Source organism: Buteo buteo, chromosome 23 (genome assembly GCF_964188355.1).
Source record: "Buteo buteo chromosome 23, bButBut1.hap1.1, whole genome shotgun sequence".
Classification (NCBI taxonomy): domain Eukaryota; kingdom Metazoa; phylum Chordata; class Aves; order Accipitriformes; family Accipitridae; genus Buteo; species Buteo buteo.
Window position 1 is genome coordinate 21,013,918 of NC_134193.1, and position 19,842 is coordinate 21,033,759.

The following is a 19,842-nucleotide window of genomic DNA, read 5'->3' on the forward strand; positions in this document are numbered from 1 at the left end:
TGTGAATAATAAGGGGTAAGCATCTGATCAATTAATCAGAATGTTGAGCTTAAAGCTCAACAAAATAAAGCATATGTGCGTACAAAAAAAATCCTCGTTTGGCATCTCTGTGTATTCTAAAATATTGCATTTGGCAAATGTACCATGCAAAGTGGATGCTAAAGACTTAGCACACAGAGTAGCCTTCAAAAGCAACAGCTGAAAACACACATGGAAGAGACTCATGAATTGCAGAAAAGGTTTATATATTGATTTCTGAGTTTTTAGTATACAGCTCATACAGAGTTACCAGAGCACAAAGCCACCTAAAATAACAAAGCTGAACTGTCCAATACAAGTGCAACCTAAGGACTTCTATACTCTTTTTCATTTCCTTTTTAGTTGTTTCATGTTTTTTCTGGATGCAGGATTCGTGAAGCTTCTGCGCTCTCTCCGTTCACAAATGAGACACTCTGTACTGCATTTCTCACTAGCAGATGTTTATTATGCACATCTAGGATGAAAGCATCAGCAGTAGTATAATGTTGGGTGACAATTTTTGTACATATTAGATCGTAAGCAACAAGGCAGATCACCTGCACTCAGACAGCTTATTAAACATTAAGGGATCTTCCCCAACTACCCTGCTCCTCTGAGCCCCCTTTGTTGCCTTGCCAGCAATTTTTGGCAGGCAATACCATCACCTCTGCTGCAGCTCACAGCTACTACAAGCAAGAAGAGAGTTACTGCATGTCTAGATCATCCTGCTTCACTTGGCAGAGTGGGGACACAGGGAAAGTACTTTCCATAGACGTACACCTGACTTGACACACTACTAAAATAAGCCCCAAAGTAGTTTTGTTATGCTCCCCCCAGCTATTCCTCAGATTTCTTTCTTATGTCCTCAACAAAAAATAATGTAAACCTTTTGTATAAAGTACACTGTGGTCTCTGTTTATGGACAAAGACACATCACATGTCACTAGAGTGTCCAGCTAGTCTTGCATCTCATCTTCAGCTAGCTGACCACCTTCAAAAGAAGATTACAACTTCGTAAGGTACTACATTTCCATACTCCTAATTCAGTTCATGCCCTTAAATGTGAAAGCTTTATGTTCTTACCCCTTTTATTCTAAGTTAGGCAACTAAAATCATACATTTTTTTTTTAAACAACACTTAAAATTAAAAAAATTTATCTGTTAAAAAATAGTGTAAACAATTTAAGATTTGGTTCTGAAGTAGACTTGTAGTGCTATAGCTCATGCTCCTCTTGAGCAAGTAAAGTGAGCTGCTGTACAACGTCGCAGTCAACAAGGGAGATAAAGCTCCCAATTTGGTTTTATACACTAGAGCGTGCATTCATTTTTTTTAAAAGGGCTAAAAGCTTTTTTCATCTTCAGCATAAAATGTAAACAATATTTAGGATTATTTATTCAAGCAAGACTTACATCCAGCAAGTTGAAAATAGAAGAGAATCCAGTTCGTACTCCCTCATGTGGACAGAATGTTACTAGCTTATTCTTAACAACAGGGTTTCTGACAGAATATGACTGGCTAAAAGAGTATGTTCCATGCGAGTGCCAAGTTCGGCAGATACAAAAAAAATTTAAAAAGAGAGAGAAACTACAGCAGCATCTGAGGTTACAAACCTCAAGGTGTTTTGGTGGTTTTTTTTAATTGAACTGTGATCTACTGAGAAAACATGATAGAAACTCCAAACCCAAGAACAGTTTAACCAAACACTGATACTTTCTGTAAGATAAAAAACAACCAGCAGTTGATAGAGTGTTTACCTTGGTTACTTGTCTCACGACAGTGCATAGAGAACTTCTGCCATTACATTCTACGTGAAAATATGCTGTGCCCTATAGGTTTTGATTTGCTCTCATGACTCTCATTTCAAATAGAGTCAAAGTGCTTCATAATCCTTTAAAGAGACAATCTAAAGAGACTCCAGCATGGAGAGTCTTTACAACTTGTGTCTTAACAGCTATTTCAGTAACATGGTTTGCGAGAAGGGGGACCAAGACATCAATGACATTATTCTGCTCCTTCTACGGCTGTAGTAGAAACTGCCTTAACATAATAAGGGCCTTCACGTAAGTAAGCCCTGAGCCTCAAATAATACTGATTTCCAAAGATTTCCGCGATTGTTTTAGAGTTTACGAGGGCCTTAACCAGTTCATATTTGGCATCCTTCGAAGCTTTGTCAGGCTCCACAGATCTGTCTACAATGTACTCCACAAACCCTGGGCTGTCAAGCATCAACTTCTGGGCCCATGGTTGATTTGCAATAGCCTAAACATGAAGACAAAAGAGGGGGTAGGGGGAAAACACCTCATTTTAAAAACCCAAAAACCAGTCACACAGTAGGCTGTTATGCAAATAGCCAAGGAACAGAAAAAATGAAATGGGATATTCATTCTACACAGTAGTTACACAACCACCACTCAAATCAAGCAGCAGGGTTTTAACACTGGAAAGCAAGTACAGCTCAGTGCTTATCTTAAAACTTTAAAGTGAATTATCACAGCAGTGCCTCTGATATCAAAGCAGCATAGCTGTTGCCTTTTTTTTTCCCCTCTCCAGTTTATAAGAAAATAAGCATTACAGACATAACATGTCTGCTGCTTTATATAAATGGTGAATAAAAGTGGGGCACAATGAAAAAGGCCTATTTCTGACCACTTCAGGGCTTCTTCAACAAGAAGACTGTGACATTCACTTAAAAAAAAAAAAAAATAAATAAATCTGAGACTGAATGGCAATACAATTCACTACCTGATCTTTAAAAACAAAAAGCACTTACAGTAAATACCCGTAAAGCCCCACAGTGGAGATCAGGGAATGGCTGAGTACTGATGCTCCTGAAGAGTTCCAATGGCTGGCTAGACAAGGATGTGAACCATGATTCAGTCATTCTTAAAAGGTCTTCTGTCTGCTGCTCTGGCTACAGGCATCACGTACAAAAATCATAGAGTTTGATTAGGATTATGAAAAGCTTTCACGTTTTGACTCTCTGTTCAATAGTTAAGGAAGTTATTTAAGCAGATTAAACTGAAATAGTTTAAATTTTCAACTTATTTTCATGAATGAAGAAATGACCTTCTCGATTTCATTTAGCTTGGAGGATAGTTTTAAATATATTGATTTTGATACAGAAGATGAGTGCTGTCCTAGAGTACAGTCCTGCAAGACAAATTAAAATGGCTTACTCGCTCATTTAGAGCTACACTGTTATAACCAGATTACTGGATCTAAAGAACATACACAGGGATTAGAGCAGCTTGCCACTATCCCTTTAAAGCACAAGAATATTAAACTGTTTACTCTCATTCCCTTGCCAATGTTGTTTTGACTTCATGTTTTATAAGCAGATTTCAGAACACCTGGCTTCTTACAAACTCAAACTTTAAGCAAACAAATAAATCAGGGAATTTCAAAACAGTAAAGTTAAGGACTCAGAATACTAGAAAGCTACCACTTCTACCTAAACTAGATGCTGCAAAAAGATCTTCACACAATTAGTCAGATGCACAATAATTTCATTCTTGTAGATTTAAAAAGAAAAAAGACAACAAACCAAACCACAAACTTACAGGCAAGTAAAGAAGAGATGAAATTGCATCCAAGCATCGAAGTCGTAACTCCGTGGGGGCATTCTTTGCCTGGTGCCCTATTCTGCTTAACAGATTTTGAAATCTGCTTCCTTTGAAAATAAAAACAAAGTGCTTTTAGTTAATTCAGACAGACCTTTACAGGAATACAAAGTTACCCATCACTCACGTTATATTACATTAACCGGTAGAAAGTGTTGTACATTAAACCTGAGAAAGGCAACTTCTTGATCTACTATAGTAAAAGCAGTGCAAGATTCTCTTCACTTCATATGGATCCAAGATAGATAAATCCAAAGCTTTCATATTAATTCTCCAGACTAACCAAACATTTCCAAAAAGGAAGTTATGTGTCACAGATACTTGAGCTGTCTTGGGAAGTATGGACCCTAGTACAGTTGCAATTAGAAATCTTCAATCCCATTCTACAGTGCTCCAATAGCTATCTGCTAATACAGATTTTTCACTTAGAAAGCAAAAGTTTGGACTAGCAGCAAGAAGTCTAACACCTACTTTCAAACCTCTGAACAATTTTATGTTAAGAGAAACAATGTAGTCTTTACAGAAACCATCATTACATGGTAGTTCATATTTTTCTAATCCTAGTGAGAAGGTCATGACATCAGTAGAAACAGAGGAATCTAAAATAACACAACTACTGACAATTCGTGTGATGCAGCTCACCACAAAAGAATAATCTGAATCATGCTTGCAATACCAGAATTCTAGCTGCCAGGCATTTCACACTGCCATGCCTGGCAAGACAGTTAAAAAACACCTTATCTGCTATAGCACAGCTATTCAGACATCCTTGATTATTAGATAAATAAATACATTTTTCAATTCTTTTCTCTATTACACCAAACCAATTCACTCTTGTATATTATGACATACTGAGAAAGTTTTATTAAAGAAAAAAAAAAGCGATACTAACTAGTTTTCTGTAAAACCTGTTTGCCTTCCACATTTGATCCCAGGATTCCTAGTGTGTCCACAGCCACTCCGATCATGGTTGGATCATGACTTTCTGCCATTTCAAAGACTTTTTCCATAAAGACAGGGTATCGTTCACAGATCTGCTGTGGACTGTCTACAATAGCCAGATTTCCAAAAAATTTAACAAATCCTGAGAGAACAAGACAAAAAAAAAAAAAAAAAGCATTCAGAGTAGAGGACAAATAACTCTAGTAATGCCAAAATTAAACACACATTAACGTAAGATTGTTTCACTGCTAAATTAGTGTTATTAAGTCTGAATACTGTTTGTGAAAGGCATCAGAATAAGGACAGAACTAAGGAACAAGCCAGTATTTTGGAAGTTATTTAATTCATGATGTAACGGCTATCATCTTGAATTAATTAAAAAAAAAAAAGGCCACAATAACACAAACTTCAAATGTATAGTACAGTCTCTCCAGATCTTACCTGTATTACCACTGTCAATGACTAATATTATTCATGTGTTAGACTGTCCTTCAGCACTTTCTGTATACATCCAACATACACATTCTAATATTCAAAAATTCACATGAGCTTTCGAAACAGGGGCTTAATAGTCCTCTCAATTTAACTCATTAATAGAAGCAAGCAGTAAACACTGGAAACAAGAAATGCATGATGTAACCTGGTAAATAGAAGCCTGAGAAAGGATCAGACTCTGCACCAACGATGATGTTCGAAATTTTATCGATAACTCCTTGTTGAGCAAGATACTGACGCCCATGTGGAGTATGGGCCAGTGAGGTCACCATCTCTATACACGTAGCTCTGTAACAGATAAACAGTTATTTTGGCCTACTTCAGATGGGTTTTTGAAGTACTTGGTGATTAAGAAAAAAAACACATTTTCTACCCTTAAGACAAAATCCAAACAAACAAAAAAACCCAAAAAACAAACTACCCAACCATCCAACACTCCTCCAAGCTCACTCAGCTATCTTACTTTAGGTGTATAGCTGGAAAAAATTCTAAAGTGTTTATATTGCAATCCAGTATTACAATCATCACAGCGTACTGGGGGAACTTCACCGTGGTTCTCAAATTTTCTCAGTATTTTACACTCAAGGCTGTTTAAGAGAAAGCAGATAAAGGTTTTTCCTGCAAAGGTTTCACGAGAAACACGCACATGTTTAAAGAGTGTTATTTTAACACTGAACATTGGAGTTTTAACAATGGGTGAAATCTCATCGGCAAACTCACTACCAACATACCTGACCAGGACATCATCTCCAGTCAGCTCTCCAATTAACTCTGATATTAATCCACTGTTTGCACAGTAATTTAGCGAATCTGCTGACACCGAAGAAATGTCAACAATTAACTAAATAAAAGCACAGGGGAAAAAAAAGGATTGTTTATAAAAACTTACAATGATAACAATTCACAGTAATGGCCAAATAAGTCTTATAATGCTGAGTAACCCTATATATGTTAAATATAGGATTTCATGATATTTTCATAATTAACCTAATTATTTGCCTGAAACAAGTTCATAAGGAGTTCCACGTTTACAGCACATGCATTTGATTTCTATTCACAGTCATCTTTTCTTCAGAGGATTATCACTGCTATCCCCCATTAAGATCTAGAATGGCTAAATTGTATTTTATTTCTCCTTTGCCACACATACGTAGACTGACACCCTTGGCATTTCTCTCTGTCTCTTCTCCCCTCCAGAAACTTCAACAGCACTCCACATCCAAAGGTTAAGAGACCACAACACCTTTTACTTTTACTTTCAGAGAAGCAAACATTTCACTGTATCTTTAGTAACTCTGCGTAGCCCTTCCAATGTCCTAGGCACCACAAGTTAGAAAATAAAAGACGTAAACAGTACTTCACACTTTTGTACCATAAATTGAGAAAGAGAATTTATGACATTATTTGAGGACCAAGACTGCTGTACTCTTCCTACTCCTTTCTAGTCTTGACAAAACTGACGTGAAGATAAGTTTGTAAAGCAGCGATGAATGCTAATTTAAAAGCAAGTCATAAAATCCAGGTTGTAATTCAGAACTACAGTCCAAGAGAACTGCATGATACTTCATGTCATTTCAATGCTAACATTGATCACATCCCTACCTCATATACTCTGTATCGAACAACATCATTTGTTGCCATGACATTTTTCAAGTCACTCAACAAGCTGCTCACAAATAAAGCCTCTAAGCCGTCTTGCGTTTGTGCTATTCTTGAGAGAGATTTGATGGCCTGGAAGCAAAAACAGGAGCTTATTATTAAAAACAAACAAGCAAAATCACAAAGAGAAGAAAATCCAAGATGACCAGACTTAGCTTCAAGGTTCTTTAATAATAATAAATAAATCAAGTTATACAGCTAAAATTCACTTTTCTTTGACAAGAGCTAGTTATGGTTACTGTGATCCAAGCCTCTGGCATCAAATTCAGATCTACAAGTTCACTTTAGCATCAATAGCTACTGGAAGATAATAGTTCTAGGTAAAATTTCTATCACATCCAAGTAATTTCTGGGCTTAAGGCACCTATATGCTTATATCATCTTTCAAGCAAGATAAGCTCTCTTTTATTCAAAGAGTAGAGGCTATCATTTCAGACACAGTAGAAAAGGCGCACTGTGCAGTGTCCACATCAGTTTGTAGAGGGATTAAAAAAAGAAAGCAATGCTTACCTCTTTAGCCACTGCTATTTTCTCTCCACCAATGCAATTTATTATTTGACGTAATAGTTCCGGACTGTTGAGAATTTCTGTAACAGCATCTGAATTTTCAACAATCCTCCCAACCTAAAGACATGATTAAATAATTATAGAAAATAACATTCAAACAAGCTTTTTCCACTATAAGGACATTCAAGTACTGGAACAGCTACCAGACAGACAAAATCACCATTTTTGGAGATTCTCAAAACTCAACTGGACAATACCCTGAGCAGCCAGCTGCAAACTGGCCCTGCTTTTAGCTTGGGGCTGGACCTGAAACCTCTAGAATTCCATTCCAAACTAAACTGTTCCACAGTTCTGTTCTTTTATATTAATGCAACAAGTGTCAAGTTACTACAGCCTATTCTTATCCCATGTTTCCACAATATTGTTCAAAGTATTCTGAATATCAAAATGTTGCTGCACTTCATTCGTATGGCACCTGCTGTCAGTGCTGTCTTAGAAAGCTTTATCCAGAACGTGTGACAGAAGATTCTTTTACAAGTTACTCCTATCAAGACATAGTTTTATACAGTACGTTTAACAGACACATCATAAAGCATTATATACCAACACATTGCACAGTATTTATCCAAAATTGCATGAGTGTGTAAGAGCACAATTCCTGCAGATAACGCTTGATGTAGTGCTTTTGTCATAAATTAGGACATGAAACAACAGTAACAGATTAGGACTAACCCAGCCTGGCTCAAGACAGAGCTCTGTTCCCTCCTCTTGGAGGAAAACCCTATACCTGAGAGATGGTGAGGATTTTCACGGAGTCATCGGGGTGGAAGAGCCCCTTCTGAAGCTCTTCTCTGAGGTTCTGGATCACATAGACCGGGTCCAGGGCCTGCAGGAGCCTCTCCAGGATGGAAACACACGCAGACACCTGCTCCCTGGGCGGGACAGAGAGAAAACCGAGCCTTTCAGGAGGAGGACGCCGCCGGCTGCTCCCAGATCCTCGGCTGTGCCAGTCCCCGCCCTGAAGGAGGGCAGGGAAGGAGACGGGCTAGCAGCAGCAGCCACCTCGCTCCGGGGGAAAGGGAGAAAGGAGGCGACGGGGCCCTGTCAGGCCCGCGAGACCGCACCGCCGCTCACCGGTCATTGACGCTGAGGAGGGCGAAGAGCGCTCCCAGATGGTCGTCGCTGAGGCGTGCGCGGAGGGCCGCGGGTGGCACGGCCTGCACGGCGAGCCGCAGGGCCCGCAGCTCCTCCAGCGGCACCTCCCGCCGGGCCGCCCGCTCCAGCAGCTCCACCACCGCCTCCGCCATCTTGGCGCCGCCGGGAAGCATCGCGAGAGCCCGCCGCCCTTAGCAACCGCCGCGCCGTCGCCAGGGGGCCCCTTTCGCGTCCGCCACGCCGTAAACAAAATGGCGGGCGCCCCCGCCCCCCTTGGCTCCGCCCTCCTCGCCGTCTGATTGGGAGGGCGCGTAAGGGGCGGTGCCACGGCGGGGTGGGGCCGGTAAAGGGCGTGGCCCCCGCTGAGGGGAGGTTGGCGGGGGGGGGGGCGGGCTGCGCGGTTCGGGGGAAACGGGGGAAAATTGTGTTCGTCTGGAGGCGGGAATGAGAACTGCCTCAGCCGGGAGGGTCAGCCACGGTCTGGAGGTGCTGAGGTGGCGGAGCTGCACCCCGGGGCACGTCCCGCTGGCCGGGCGGGGGCTGCAGTGCCGGGACCACCACCCACCCCCTTGCTGCCTCTCCTCCCTTCTCATGGCAATGGGGACAGCTCGGCCGCTTGACGGTGCGAGAAAACACGGGGTTTGCGTCACACCAGCAGAGGAAAACATCATTTTTTTCAGCCCATGGATAAAAGGGGAAATGGTTGCGTGGAGCCAATACATGGCTGTTACCGTACCACAGAGCTTGGGGGGCATTTCACGGCTCCAAGAGGCCTCCGAGACGGCAGCGCATCTTCAGCTTCTCCCAGTGCCTGCCCGCCGGGACACTCAGGCTCGGGTCTAAACCCCGGCTGGGGCTGCTGCACCAGAAGTGCTCTCTTCTGCGGGCTGACAATGAATATGTTTTCCTAATGGCTTATGGGAACTGACAGTAGCGTAATTAAGTTGCAGTGTGAGACAGAATGGAGTTGTCTGTTCCTCTGCGCTGGATTGCTTACCGGGGCATTTTAGGCCCAAACAATGCAACGGGACTTAGCAGCTTCCTAGTAGTTTCTACCCAAAGAGTGCAGAGCCCCAGCAACATTAAATCTGAGAAAATACCTATTTTATAGGTGGTAAAATTAAAGCAGAATTGCTAAATGGCATCAGCAAGTGTCTCAGGACCCCAGCGCACCCCAGTGCTTAGACGGGAGGGAGAGATTCCTCCAGCAGACGTTGGCGCAGACAGTTTTGATAACAGCACCGATACTGTTAGGGTATATTTGATTGTCCCTGCTATGGCTTTGACCCCGCTTCTGGGGGTGCTGGGCCCTGGCATCTGCCCACCCCGGCTGTGCAGGTCAGGCAGCAGGTCAGAGAGGCTGGGTGGCAGGGAAGGGCCCGTGGGGACGCCACGCTGGCCCACGGGCCCACGCCTCAGCCCAACGCTGGGGCGGGCAGGCGGGTACCAGCCTTCCCAGGCAGCTGGGGAGGAAGAGGAGGAGGAGTTAGTGCTCATTGCGGGCAGCCTTCCCAGGCAGCCTTCCCAGCTCAGGGCAGAGCAGGTGGAGGGACGGAGGGGACGCAGCCTCTCGGCTGGCCGGCCGGGAAGATGGAGTGGCTGAGCCAGCGCTGCCCGCTGCTGCCCGCTGCCCAGGGCTGTCCCCGGCCGGGCCGTGGCACCGTGCTGTTGGTAAGTGGGAGCCCTCCGGCGCTGCCAGGGCTGGCTCCGTGCTTGGGATGGGGGGACGCGGGCGACCCGCCGGGGAGCGCGGTGTATGCCAGCCGAAGCAACCGTGGAGATGCCTCTGCCTATACCTTTACAAGGGAACCTCTGGGAAAAAAAAAAAAAAAAGAAAAAGATCATGCATCAGGAATGTACTCTCAGTCTCTGCAGAGAGCAAAGCAAATTTCTTAGGAGTTTTTTTCCACTTGCGCTGAGGAAGCTCACAGCATACTCAAGATTGCCACAAGTTGTGTTTGGTTTGGGGTTTTGGTTTTTTTTTTTGGTACAGAACCTCATCAAAACTAGGCAAAAAGTCCTAACGTGGTATTTTAAACCCTAAAGCTGTTTTTAGTTCACCAAATCCAAAACAAATCTTGCAGAAATCTTAGTCTGTCTAAACTCAGCTATCATTTTGCTGGTCAGTGCTTTTCAGTGAAATACTTAAAATCTCACAGCAGGTTTTTCAGTTTTGTTCACTTCAAAATTTTGGCAGTCATGAGTTTACTTGGTTTATCAGGTAGGAATCCTGAAGTTTCACTCCTTCACTCTTGCACAATCCCTTGCCAAATACAATTAATCTGGAAAAAAGAGGGGGCTTTTATCTTTCTTTTCAGGAAAAAAAAGGGGGGGGAACACACCAAAAAACAAGAGAGTGGTCACTCTTGTACTAATATTCAGTCACAAATGTTCATGGGGATTTCCTCATCACATGCACATACATCTTCCAAGAAGATTAATGATTGCGGTGCTGAACAGGTTGGATTTTTTTTTCCTGAGCAGGGAGCATGATTACATTCTAATCTGGAAAAATAGATACACCAGCATATCTCTGTTTGGCTTGTAACTATCTGAGTAGCTTCTGGGATTTGTTGCATAATATTTGTTAAATGGCTTAGCAGAAAAAAGAGCACAAAAGAAGCTCTAAAAATTATTATGAGAAACCTTGTGGTAACAAAGAATATTTCCTCAAGTGGATTGGAAAAGAGGAGACAACCAATATAGCACATCAGTAATTTTCCAAACAGAAAAGAGCTCCTGTCTTTGTGGTGACAAGAGATGTTTTTTTAATTCAATCTTTTAAAAAAAAAAAAAAAACTCTGACATTGGCCCTGTAATGGGAGCTTTTTCAGAGGACAAAGAAGAGTGGAAATAAGGGGGGAAAAAGGAATATATTCTTAGTCTTATAAGCATTTTTTTATCACTGTAGTTGAATAAGGGCCAGATGCTGTTTGTTTCAAAAACAAGACAAAAGACAAAGAGAAGAGCAGCTGTGCAGAGACAGCGAGCGCTGCAGCCCCGGGTACAGGCACCATCCTTCAGCTATTACTCAGCACACCAAATTAACCTTGCTATTCCAGCAACGTCCCCACTGAGATAATTATATTTTTTTATGTGACTGTGTTTATGGCATGTGAGCACAAAGAGCAGCTAAGGGGCTTGCCAGGAATAGCATCTATGTACAGCAAAACCAACTTGTTGCCACTGCACTGCCAGTCCACGGAGAGAGCATTACTGTTTTCTGCAGACCAGTCAGACAGAGACAGCCCTACAGACCTGGGCTACATCCATTAGGATTTCTATGCCCAAAAGGATCCAATTTCACTGTCCTATTAGTATCAGATAATTAAGATGAACTTAAAACCTGCATTTAAGTCTTACCCTCCCTTGCCTGCTGTGTAAGTCTGTATCATAGCCTGGGTGGGCTGCACAACATCTATCAGCAGAAGGGACTAATTGTCCTGGGCTGACAGGGCAGAACGACAGCTCTCCAGGTCCTGGTGCAGACTGTACTACCCCAGGCTTCCTGGGGCTCTGCTCCCACATTAGGCTCCAGCCCAAATCTGTTTCCCATAGCCAGATCCCTACCCCTACCTGACATACTGCTCCTTTCCACATCCCTGGGGAGGCAGAGGATCCCATCCCCACCGTTTCCCAGAGGGGTGGTCATGCCTCACCCTGGGCACACAGCTAAAGGATGGCTGCAGGATGTGTCCTCAGCAGGAAAGATGTGCTTGGTGTGGGAGCCACGCCTGGTGGTTCCCTTCTTGCTCCTTTTTGCAATAGAAATGTATTTTAACAGAGAGAATCAGTGACTTACCCCCTTATCCTTCTTCAGAAAACCAGTCCTGGCTGCTGAGGCTGTGTGGTGGGGTCTGTAACACCCATTAGTCTGGGGTGTGACCTCCCGCAGCAGAGGTCTGGGCACCTCTGGGCTGATACAACCTCAAAAACTGACCTTTTCCTGCCCTGAGCACTTGGCACAGTACTAGATTGGCCCCATTGGAGGGGAAAGAATCTGCCTAAGAGCATGTTTTCACTTAAATTACAACTAGCATTACTGTAATGTTGAAAGAAAACTGGAGACTTCCCTTGAGCCACAGATATTGTAAATGCAGTATTTCACCTAACATCATCATTCATAACATTTTGCATTTTAGGTAGTGACTCTGTCTTTGCTGATGTACCCGGTGCTGAGGAGTCTCGCTCTTCAGCTGCACTCTGCCGTCACCGGCAGCTACATCTCTGGGACCCACTCCATTGCCTTCATCAACTGTCTCAATGAGCAAATTGCCAAGGATATTGCAAGGTACAGAGATGCTTCTCCTGCTTGTCTGCTCGAATTGTTCAAAAGCAGCTTCTTGTGGAATAAAGCTTTTCCTTGTCCCTCGAGAGGATCTGTACTTCTCTGTACTTGCATTTCTACCCGAATGGGGCTCCTTCTCTCTTACACTCTCTTTCTCTCTCTCTGTATCACATATTCACTTACAAAGAGCTGTGCTTTCTAAAAGAAAGCTGACAATTGCCTCTGAAGTCAATGCCACGGTAACATCAAACCAATTCTCAATTCATTCCGCTGCCTTTTGTTTTCAAGACCCATTTTAAAGCCATGGCCCTAAATCTCTGGGTCCTCAGATGGATTAAGCCCCAGACTCATGCTCTCTGATCTGCCACAGTCCTTCTTTTTCTCTAGAACAACACAGATAACAATTTCCAGGAGAGGTGTTTATGGAGAGGGACAAAGCACAGCACACTGCCATGAAAATAAGTCAAAGACAAAAGTGGTCCACAGCAAACACAGAATAAGCACTTGTGAGGTACCACCTGGAAGCCTGCACTCTGCTCACCAGGCAAACTTCAGGGAATGAGGGATTTACCTTGATTTTTTATTTTTTATTTCTCTTTTAATGTATGAGATACTTTGCATGTATTTTGCATGCAGAGGTTTTTTCACACATCTGTCAGTCCGTGACTCAATAGATGGTTTGTTCAAAGTACTGAAACTGTGTTGACTGGGGAAATGTTTATGATGGACCATTAAGTTTCCTGCAACACCTCCTGCACTGTTTTCCCTGCTACCCTGCCGCTTGCCAAAAACTCTCCGTCTTCTGTAAAGTGTTCCCAAACAGTCGTTCAGGAACTGACAGGCTACTGAAAGGGATTTTGTGTCACCTTAAATACTGCAACTGTATTAAGAAATTCAAATAGAATAATATCTGCACTGCTTGATGTCTTCTGAAAAAAGGAGTAACTGTACATGGCTGGTGAAAAGAGCCTCAGTTCCTGAAAATGCTTAATCTTAACAGCTTTGCAAATGTTTTCCACTCTTTGTTCCTTATCTTGCAGGGAAGGGAGAGGAAATAAATCACTCCCCATTGCTAAGATATATGTACTTTGGTGTTTTACTGGTGGAGTAATTATTCCTTTGTTCTGGAATTTGGATGAATGAGTTGTGGTTGTAGAGGATGACACAGGGCTTCTACACTCATTTTCCCACATACTTTTTTTCCTGTGCTGTCATGTTTATTCTTCCTTTACATTGCTCAGTGGAGCACTCACTCTGATGGATCAGTCTGCAAGGAAATTTTCCACTGGCTTTAAGGAAAAGGAGTTCAAGGTTTGTGAAAGCAGATTAGCTGCAGGTAGAATTCAGCATCTGGCTTGTTTGTTGCATCAGTTCTAACCCAGTTTATCTGGATTACTATTAACTTAAAATCCTCAGAAGAAACCCCTGAGTCCACACAGGAGATCTAGCCTCTACCCTGTGCCTGCTGTGAGAAATTGACCCCTTTTTGGGCTGGATGGTGTGGCCACTACACCTCACATAACTTATCTAATGCCAGAGCAGCCTGTCAGCCTCTGGTTCCGCCTTAGATTTGTGCATATCACTTTCTTTGCTTTTCTGCTTATTAATATTTCATCTGTCTCAATTCAGAGCCTACTGTGAGGCAGGGACAAAGAAACACACATTAAGTACCCAGCCCAAAGATATCATGTATTATGCAGACATTTTCCACAGATCACATTCAGCTTCTTACAATGTTTCCCGTTCCCATGGTGGCCGCTTGTTTCCGCTCAGCTTGCTAGAACAAAGTTCAGGATCTCAGTTAGGATCACAGTTTAGTGGAACAGAGCAGAAGCAATTAGAAGGTACTTACCCAAATCAAAAGATTCCTGTGCTAAAGTGACTTGGAAGTTGCAGGCAGCAAAAACAAAATGATTTGTGCCATGTGTTTGACATGACAAACGCAGCGGGGATATCTCCGCTCATGCTGCTGCAGTTTGTCGGTCTACAGATTAACTCAAGATGCTCTACAAGCATTAAATGCCTAGAACTGGCTACACATGGTGAGAGCAAACAACCCGGAGCCTCCTCGGATGGCTGGTCTCTCAGGCCATGGTCCCTCTGAGCCATCGGCAGAGAGAAGTCCGTCTCCTTGCTGTGCTTAAACATTAAACCCCATCCCTAACCCAGAGTTAGCTGGGTCCATGCACTGGTTCTCCAGTGCACTGCTGGAGTGGCAAGATGCTGTAGGATCGTCTGGAAGGGCTGCTTTCCTCCCAGCACCCGGGCTGCTCCCAATTCTTCCCTGTCCTGCAGCAGAGCCTTTGCCTTGTGCTCGTAGTTGCAAGGTAGAAACCTCTACAAACAGAGGGAGAAAGCAGGGCTGATAACGAAGACGTGCAAAGGAGCTTATGCACATTCAGACAAGAGCCCAGCTTTCCTTATGGGTCAGAGGCCAGGTTGCAAGGCATGATGCAGTTGCACAATAGCACCTTGGCCGGGGTATCTTCAAGTCACAGCCATGGGGGAGGCACCTCTTGTGCTCCTTCTGCTCGTCTTCAGAAGCACGGCAGCCAGCAACCAAGTCTGTCTTATTTTTACAGTTCATAATGTTGTCTTTCTGAAAGGTAAGAGTTTCTTATAGCTTGTTTTGTAGCGACCTCCAGGCTGTATCATACCCTGGATGTAAGGATAATAAATTTTTAACTTGCTCTGAGCCAAAAGCATTCTGGAGAGTGTTTTGAATTGGAGTAGTAGTTAATTGGAATGGGTTTCATTCTTTACCTCACTAAGAGTTAATTTTTGCAGGTTGTTGAATTGAGCCTTCCAAGATCTAGTAAGTCCTGCAGTTCAAGGTCATCTAGAAGTTAAATGTTTGCATTGTCAAAGCACTTGGTACAAAGTAGTCCCTGGTGAGGCCAGTGTTTAAAACCAAAGGTGAAGTCACTAGTGCAGAGCCTTTAACAGAGCAGCCTGCAAGAGGGACGGGGCTGCCATCTCCGTGAGAAGGGCCCAGACATTGCTGTGGTCAGAAGACACAACATTTGACCTAGTTCTAAAAATCCACCCTGAGATTGCTTCAGTGCTCTTTAATCACTTAAATATCACTTCTGTTGGCAGACCCAAGCAGCTCTGCAATAACAAATCAGCCCACAACTAAAGGAGGCAGCCAGAGGGAAGGAATTTATTTGGGCTTCAGATTTCTAGGATGTTTTGGGTAGAAAAACCTTGATGTTGTTAATTTAACAAGATCCACATTTAGTCTGCTATGCAAGTAAGAGGCACAGTTTGACAGCATAAATACATGACTGGGAGACAAAGCCCTTCGCGTCCGTCCCAGCCCCAGTTCTCACGGTCCCGTGGCTCAGCCCCTGCCCTGGTGTCCGTGCGGCGAGATGGGCACAGTGCTGATGGTGGGCAGGGTCCTCGCACCGTGCGAGGCAGAGGTCCTGTGTGCTGCTCCAGGCCAGGAGCAACACCCAACCTTCCTGCTCGGCAGGGAGGGATGGTGGGGAGGGTCCCAGAGCCATTCCAGGAGGACTTGAGCTGAAGCAGCTCCAGCTGGAGGTCACCTTTGCCTCTGCTTTCTCAGGGTAATAATTAACCCCAAATCCCACATCTGCAAGGTCAAAGCTGCTGCTGGAAGTCAGGGGTAGCACGAGGGAATGTCCCCGCGGCTGGGGGCGAGCACTGAGCCGCAGCGAGCTGGGGGCAGGCACTAACTCCCCTTCCTGTCTCACCCAGGGCCATCATGGATAAGAAGCTGGCTGCCTATGTGAACATCCTACCGAAGAGCTCGGCCTTGTAAGTTGGGCTGAATATTCCCCAACAGAGGAGGCAAACCCAGGCTCCCCAGGGGGGTGAAGGAGGAGATGGATACCCCACGGCCCCGGGGAGAGGAGGCAGTTTCCAGAAGGCTGCTGGGTCTGTTTGTTGTTTCAGATGGCAGAGACAATCTTCACACCCGCAAAGTGCGCTAAGCTTATTAAGGAGTGCAGATGCTCCAACTGCCAGCGGGGACCATTTATTTCTTGGTTACTTGGCTACACAGAGATCTAGCAAAGAGCAAGGTGATTTATGGTCCTGAGGCCATGGCGCCTGTTTTTAGAGGATTTAAAAAGAAGCTGAGATAGGGACCAGAAAAGGCCTTTACAGTATTAAGCAGCGAGGAAGAACAGTATCTTTGACCTTGAAATACAACCAGCCATGCTCTGCAGGTATCCTCAGCCATCCATGCAAAGTGATTGCACTTGTTAGAGGGGTTAATGAACAAAGCCCCAAAACAGCCATTTGCTCGTAGGAGCACCCTGGCCTAGCCCTGCTAGAAGAGGGGAGCGGGTCCCCACATCGCAGCCTCCCCACAGGAGGGGTTCCTCGCAGGGCATCCCCCCAGGCTCTCCCATAGCTCAGCTGAGGCTACTGAAATAGGGCAAACCCAGTAATATCCTTCTTCCCCTTATGCTTCGTTTCCTATGAGCCACAACGGCCGGAGCCGAGTTGCTTATGCACAGCCCTGCCTGCTCCAGCTGGTTTCTCCTCCGTGTCCCACTCAGGAGACACTGCGACGCCTCTGAATGCCTCCTCGCACAGCAACCCAGCGTGCAGATGAAATCACGATGGCCTTCTGTCAACATAAATGTTTTGAAAGGTCATATCTGACTCACAAGAAGTACATCTCCTCTCCTGCAGGGAAAGAGGAAAAAAGTGTGATGCTGCCACGCTCAGCCTCCCAGCTGCAGCCATGCTGCAGTCCCTGCAGGCACTGTCTCCCGGCCGCTACTTGGAGCAGGGCCACCACCACACAGCCCCCCATGGCCATCCCAGCCCCAGGTCCTTTGCCCTGCCATCCTCCCTGGGCAGCTCTCTCGAGGCTGGCACAGCCGAGGAGGTTCTGGTCTGTAAATCCAGGCTGCACAGTCGCACGCACAGCAGACTTTTGAGGACAGCAATGATTCCTGAGCACCACGTTGTAAAGGAACAGCCACGTGCAGAAAGCACCAAGCAAGGAAACTACCCCCCCCCCAAGGGTGATCAGCATGGCTGCACCCAGAGCTGTGTTTGCTGATGCTTCTTTTCTTTTAAATCCAGGTATTTCTGGAAAGGGGAACTGGAAGAATCCACTGAAATACTGCTGGTAAGCGACAATTCCCCGTGTCATGAAAATCCCCATCCCAGACAGCCCCAGCCAAAAGGGGTTGCAGGGTGGTTTGGGGAGGGCGACACCAACCTGCCCAAGATTTGGGACAGTACCCAGGAACCCCGAGCACCCCCCTGCAGGCATGGCAGTGGTGTCTGGGGGCGGCAGCCTGGCTCAGCCCCTCATCCTGCCGCCACAGGGAACATCCCCCAGGGAAGAGCCCAGGAAGGGCTCCCATCACACCACAGGCCACCGGCCATGCTGGATGGGTGCAGTGGAACTGCACATGCAGGATTGCTCTGTCCCCTCTACTTCTCCCTTGGTTTTTGTTTTGTTTTGTTTTTTACTCTCCACAGTTAGTGAAAACAAGGACATCCAAAATAGGCGAATTGTCCAACTACGTCAGGTGAGGCTCTGGCTCCGTGGGAGCAGTGGGTTTCCTACCCAAGGTAGGCTGCCATCTCATGCTCAGGCTTTGGGAGTCAGGTTCCTTGAGCCCCTTCCCATCCAGGGTGGGGGTTTAAGTGCTCCTGATGTACCTTGTGAGCCAGAAAAACCCAGAGAGGGCATTGGCAAAAAAGAAAATGTTGGCAGGAATATCAACTGTTGGGCTTCAACCAGCCCATCTGTACTGGGTACAAGGAGGGATTCTCCTTCTTCTAACACGGATTATTCCCTGGCTGCCTCCTGGCAGGATTTCCTGCGTTTCCCAAGCACTGAGTGGTGAGCACAGGCAGCTTTGGGCCAGGGCCCCTGGCAGTCAGCTGCTGGCTGTGGTAAACCCCAAAGTCAAAGCAAAATTCTCACATGGCAAAAAGAAGATGTGGGTGCTTTGAAGTCAGTGGAGAGCACGGGGCAGGGCTGGCGCACACGGCTGGGAGCGGAGACCTCTGCTTCCTGCGCCTGCAAGTGGGAGAGGGTCTGTTCTGCTGAGGGGCTGTCAGTGACACTGTTCCTCTGCGTCTGTTTCCACTTTAGATCCATCCATCCCTTCGAAATTCCTGAAATCATCAGCCTGCCTATTGACCAAGGAAACCCTCTCTACCTCAAATGGATAGAGGAAAGTGTCCCACGGGACTAACTGAAAAGTGCAGAAAGCACCTTGCTTTTGGGGAAGACTGGGTGAAACCTGCTGAGCCACACTGGCCTCACTGTGCAGGCAGGAGTCACACACACACAGGGAGGCAATTTGTATCTTCACAGGCTTGCTATAACACAGAAGCTTGGGATTGGGAATTTCGTTTGCACTCACAACATCCCCTCCTTGGACTGAACCTGTGCTCCAGGGAGCACCGAGCAGCTCAGAGGCAGCACAGGCTGAAGTGGGGAAGGGCCATGTGAACCAAGGGCTGTTGTAGCATTGCAGATGAGGATCCACAGAGATGCTCAAGTCAGGACACTGCAGCATTTGGGGGCTGTCTCAGGCCACCAGCAGCAAATACCAGCTGGTAGCCATGGCCTGGCAGCCCCCAACAGCCCCTCCAGTGCCGTACATCCCCACAGCCAGTGCTTGACACCCTGCCTGGCCCCCTTGCTCCCCCACAGAGGCTGTCGCAGCATCCTGCACCGTTCTGCTTCCTACTTCCCCAGCCCAGAGGCATCAGGATGTGGCCGGGCACCCCACGATGCACCAGCTCACACCCTCTCCTGCTGTCATGCAACGTGCTGGTTCAAGTCCCAAAAAATCCAAGGAAACAGCAAACTTAAGCAGACACCGCAAGCGTTTACCAGGAAGCGCAAGCAGCAACGCACTGACCGTCCGCTACCTGCTGAGCTGCAGAGAGCCGGGCTGAGCTGGGCAACATCCACCGCCAGTTCAGGGAAACCAAGTGCCAGCAGGACCAGGGCATCCCCGGCTGCAGGGCATCACCACAGCTCTGCATCCACTACCCACGCCTGAACAGTGGCTTTCTACCCGGGCCAAGTTTAACCTTGTAAAAAGATGCTCATGTTAATAGTTTTATGGGGCATAACTTATGGAACAATATCGAGTTATTTATGTGTCTGGGAAGGGAATAAACAGGAGTGTTTCTTACCTGGG

General features: G+C 45.5%; 2 protein-coding genes across 2 annotated transcripts; one reads left to right on the plus strand and one right to left on the minus strand.

The window, feature by feature from the left end:
* Positions 1-224: 224 nt before the first annotated feature.
* On the minus strand, positions 225-8,570 carry PSMD5 (proteasome 26S subunit, non-ATPase 5). The gene is made up of 10 exons (XM_075055023.1): positions 8,377-8,570; positions 8,030-8,174; positions 7,246-7,359; positions 6,679-6,807; positions 5,808-5,917; positions 5,222-5,364; positions 4,532-4,723; positions 3,580-3,689; positions 2,790-2,930; positions 225-2,278 (listed from the first exon to the last, which is right to left on the minus strand). Exons 1-10 carry the CDS (start codon positions 8,568-8,570, stop codon positions 2,021-2,023), a joined length of 1,536 nt encoding a protein of 511 aa, XP_074911124.1. The 3' UTR covers positions 225-2,020.
* A 1,341-nt stretch (positions 8,571-9,911) lies between these two features.
* CUTA (cutA divalent cation tolerance homolog) lies at positions 9,912-19,817 on the plus strand. The gene is made up of 6 exons (XM_075055098.1): positions 9,912-10,068; positions 12,540-12,688; positions 16,409-16,468; positions 17,753-17,798; positions 18,158-18,207; positions 18,780-19,817. Exons 1-6 carry the CDS (start codon positions 9,988-9,990, stop codon positions 18,880-18,882), a joined length of 489 nt encoding a protein of 162 aa, XP_074911199.1. The 5' UTR covers positions 9,912-9,987; the 3' UTR covers positions 18,883-19,817.
* Positions 19,818-19,842: the final 25 nt, after the last annotated feature.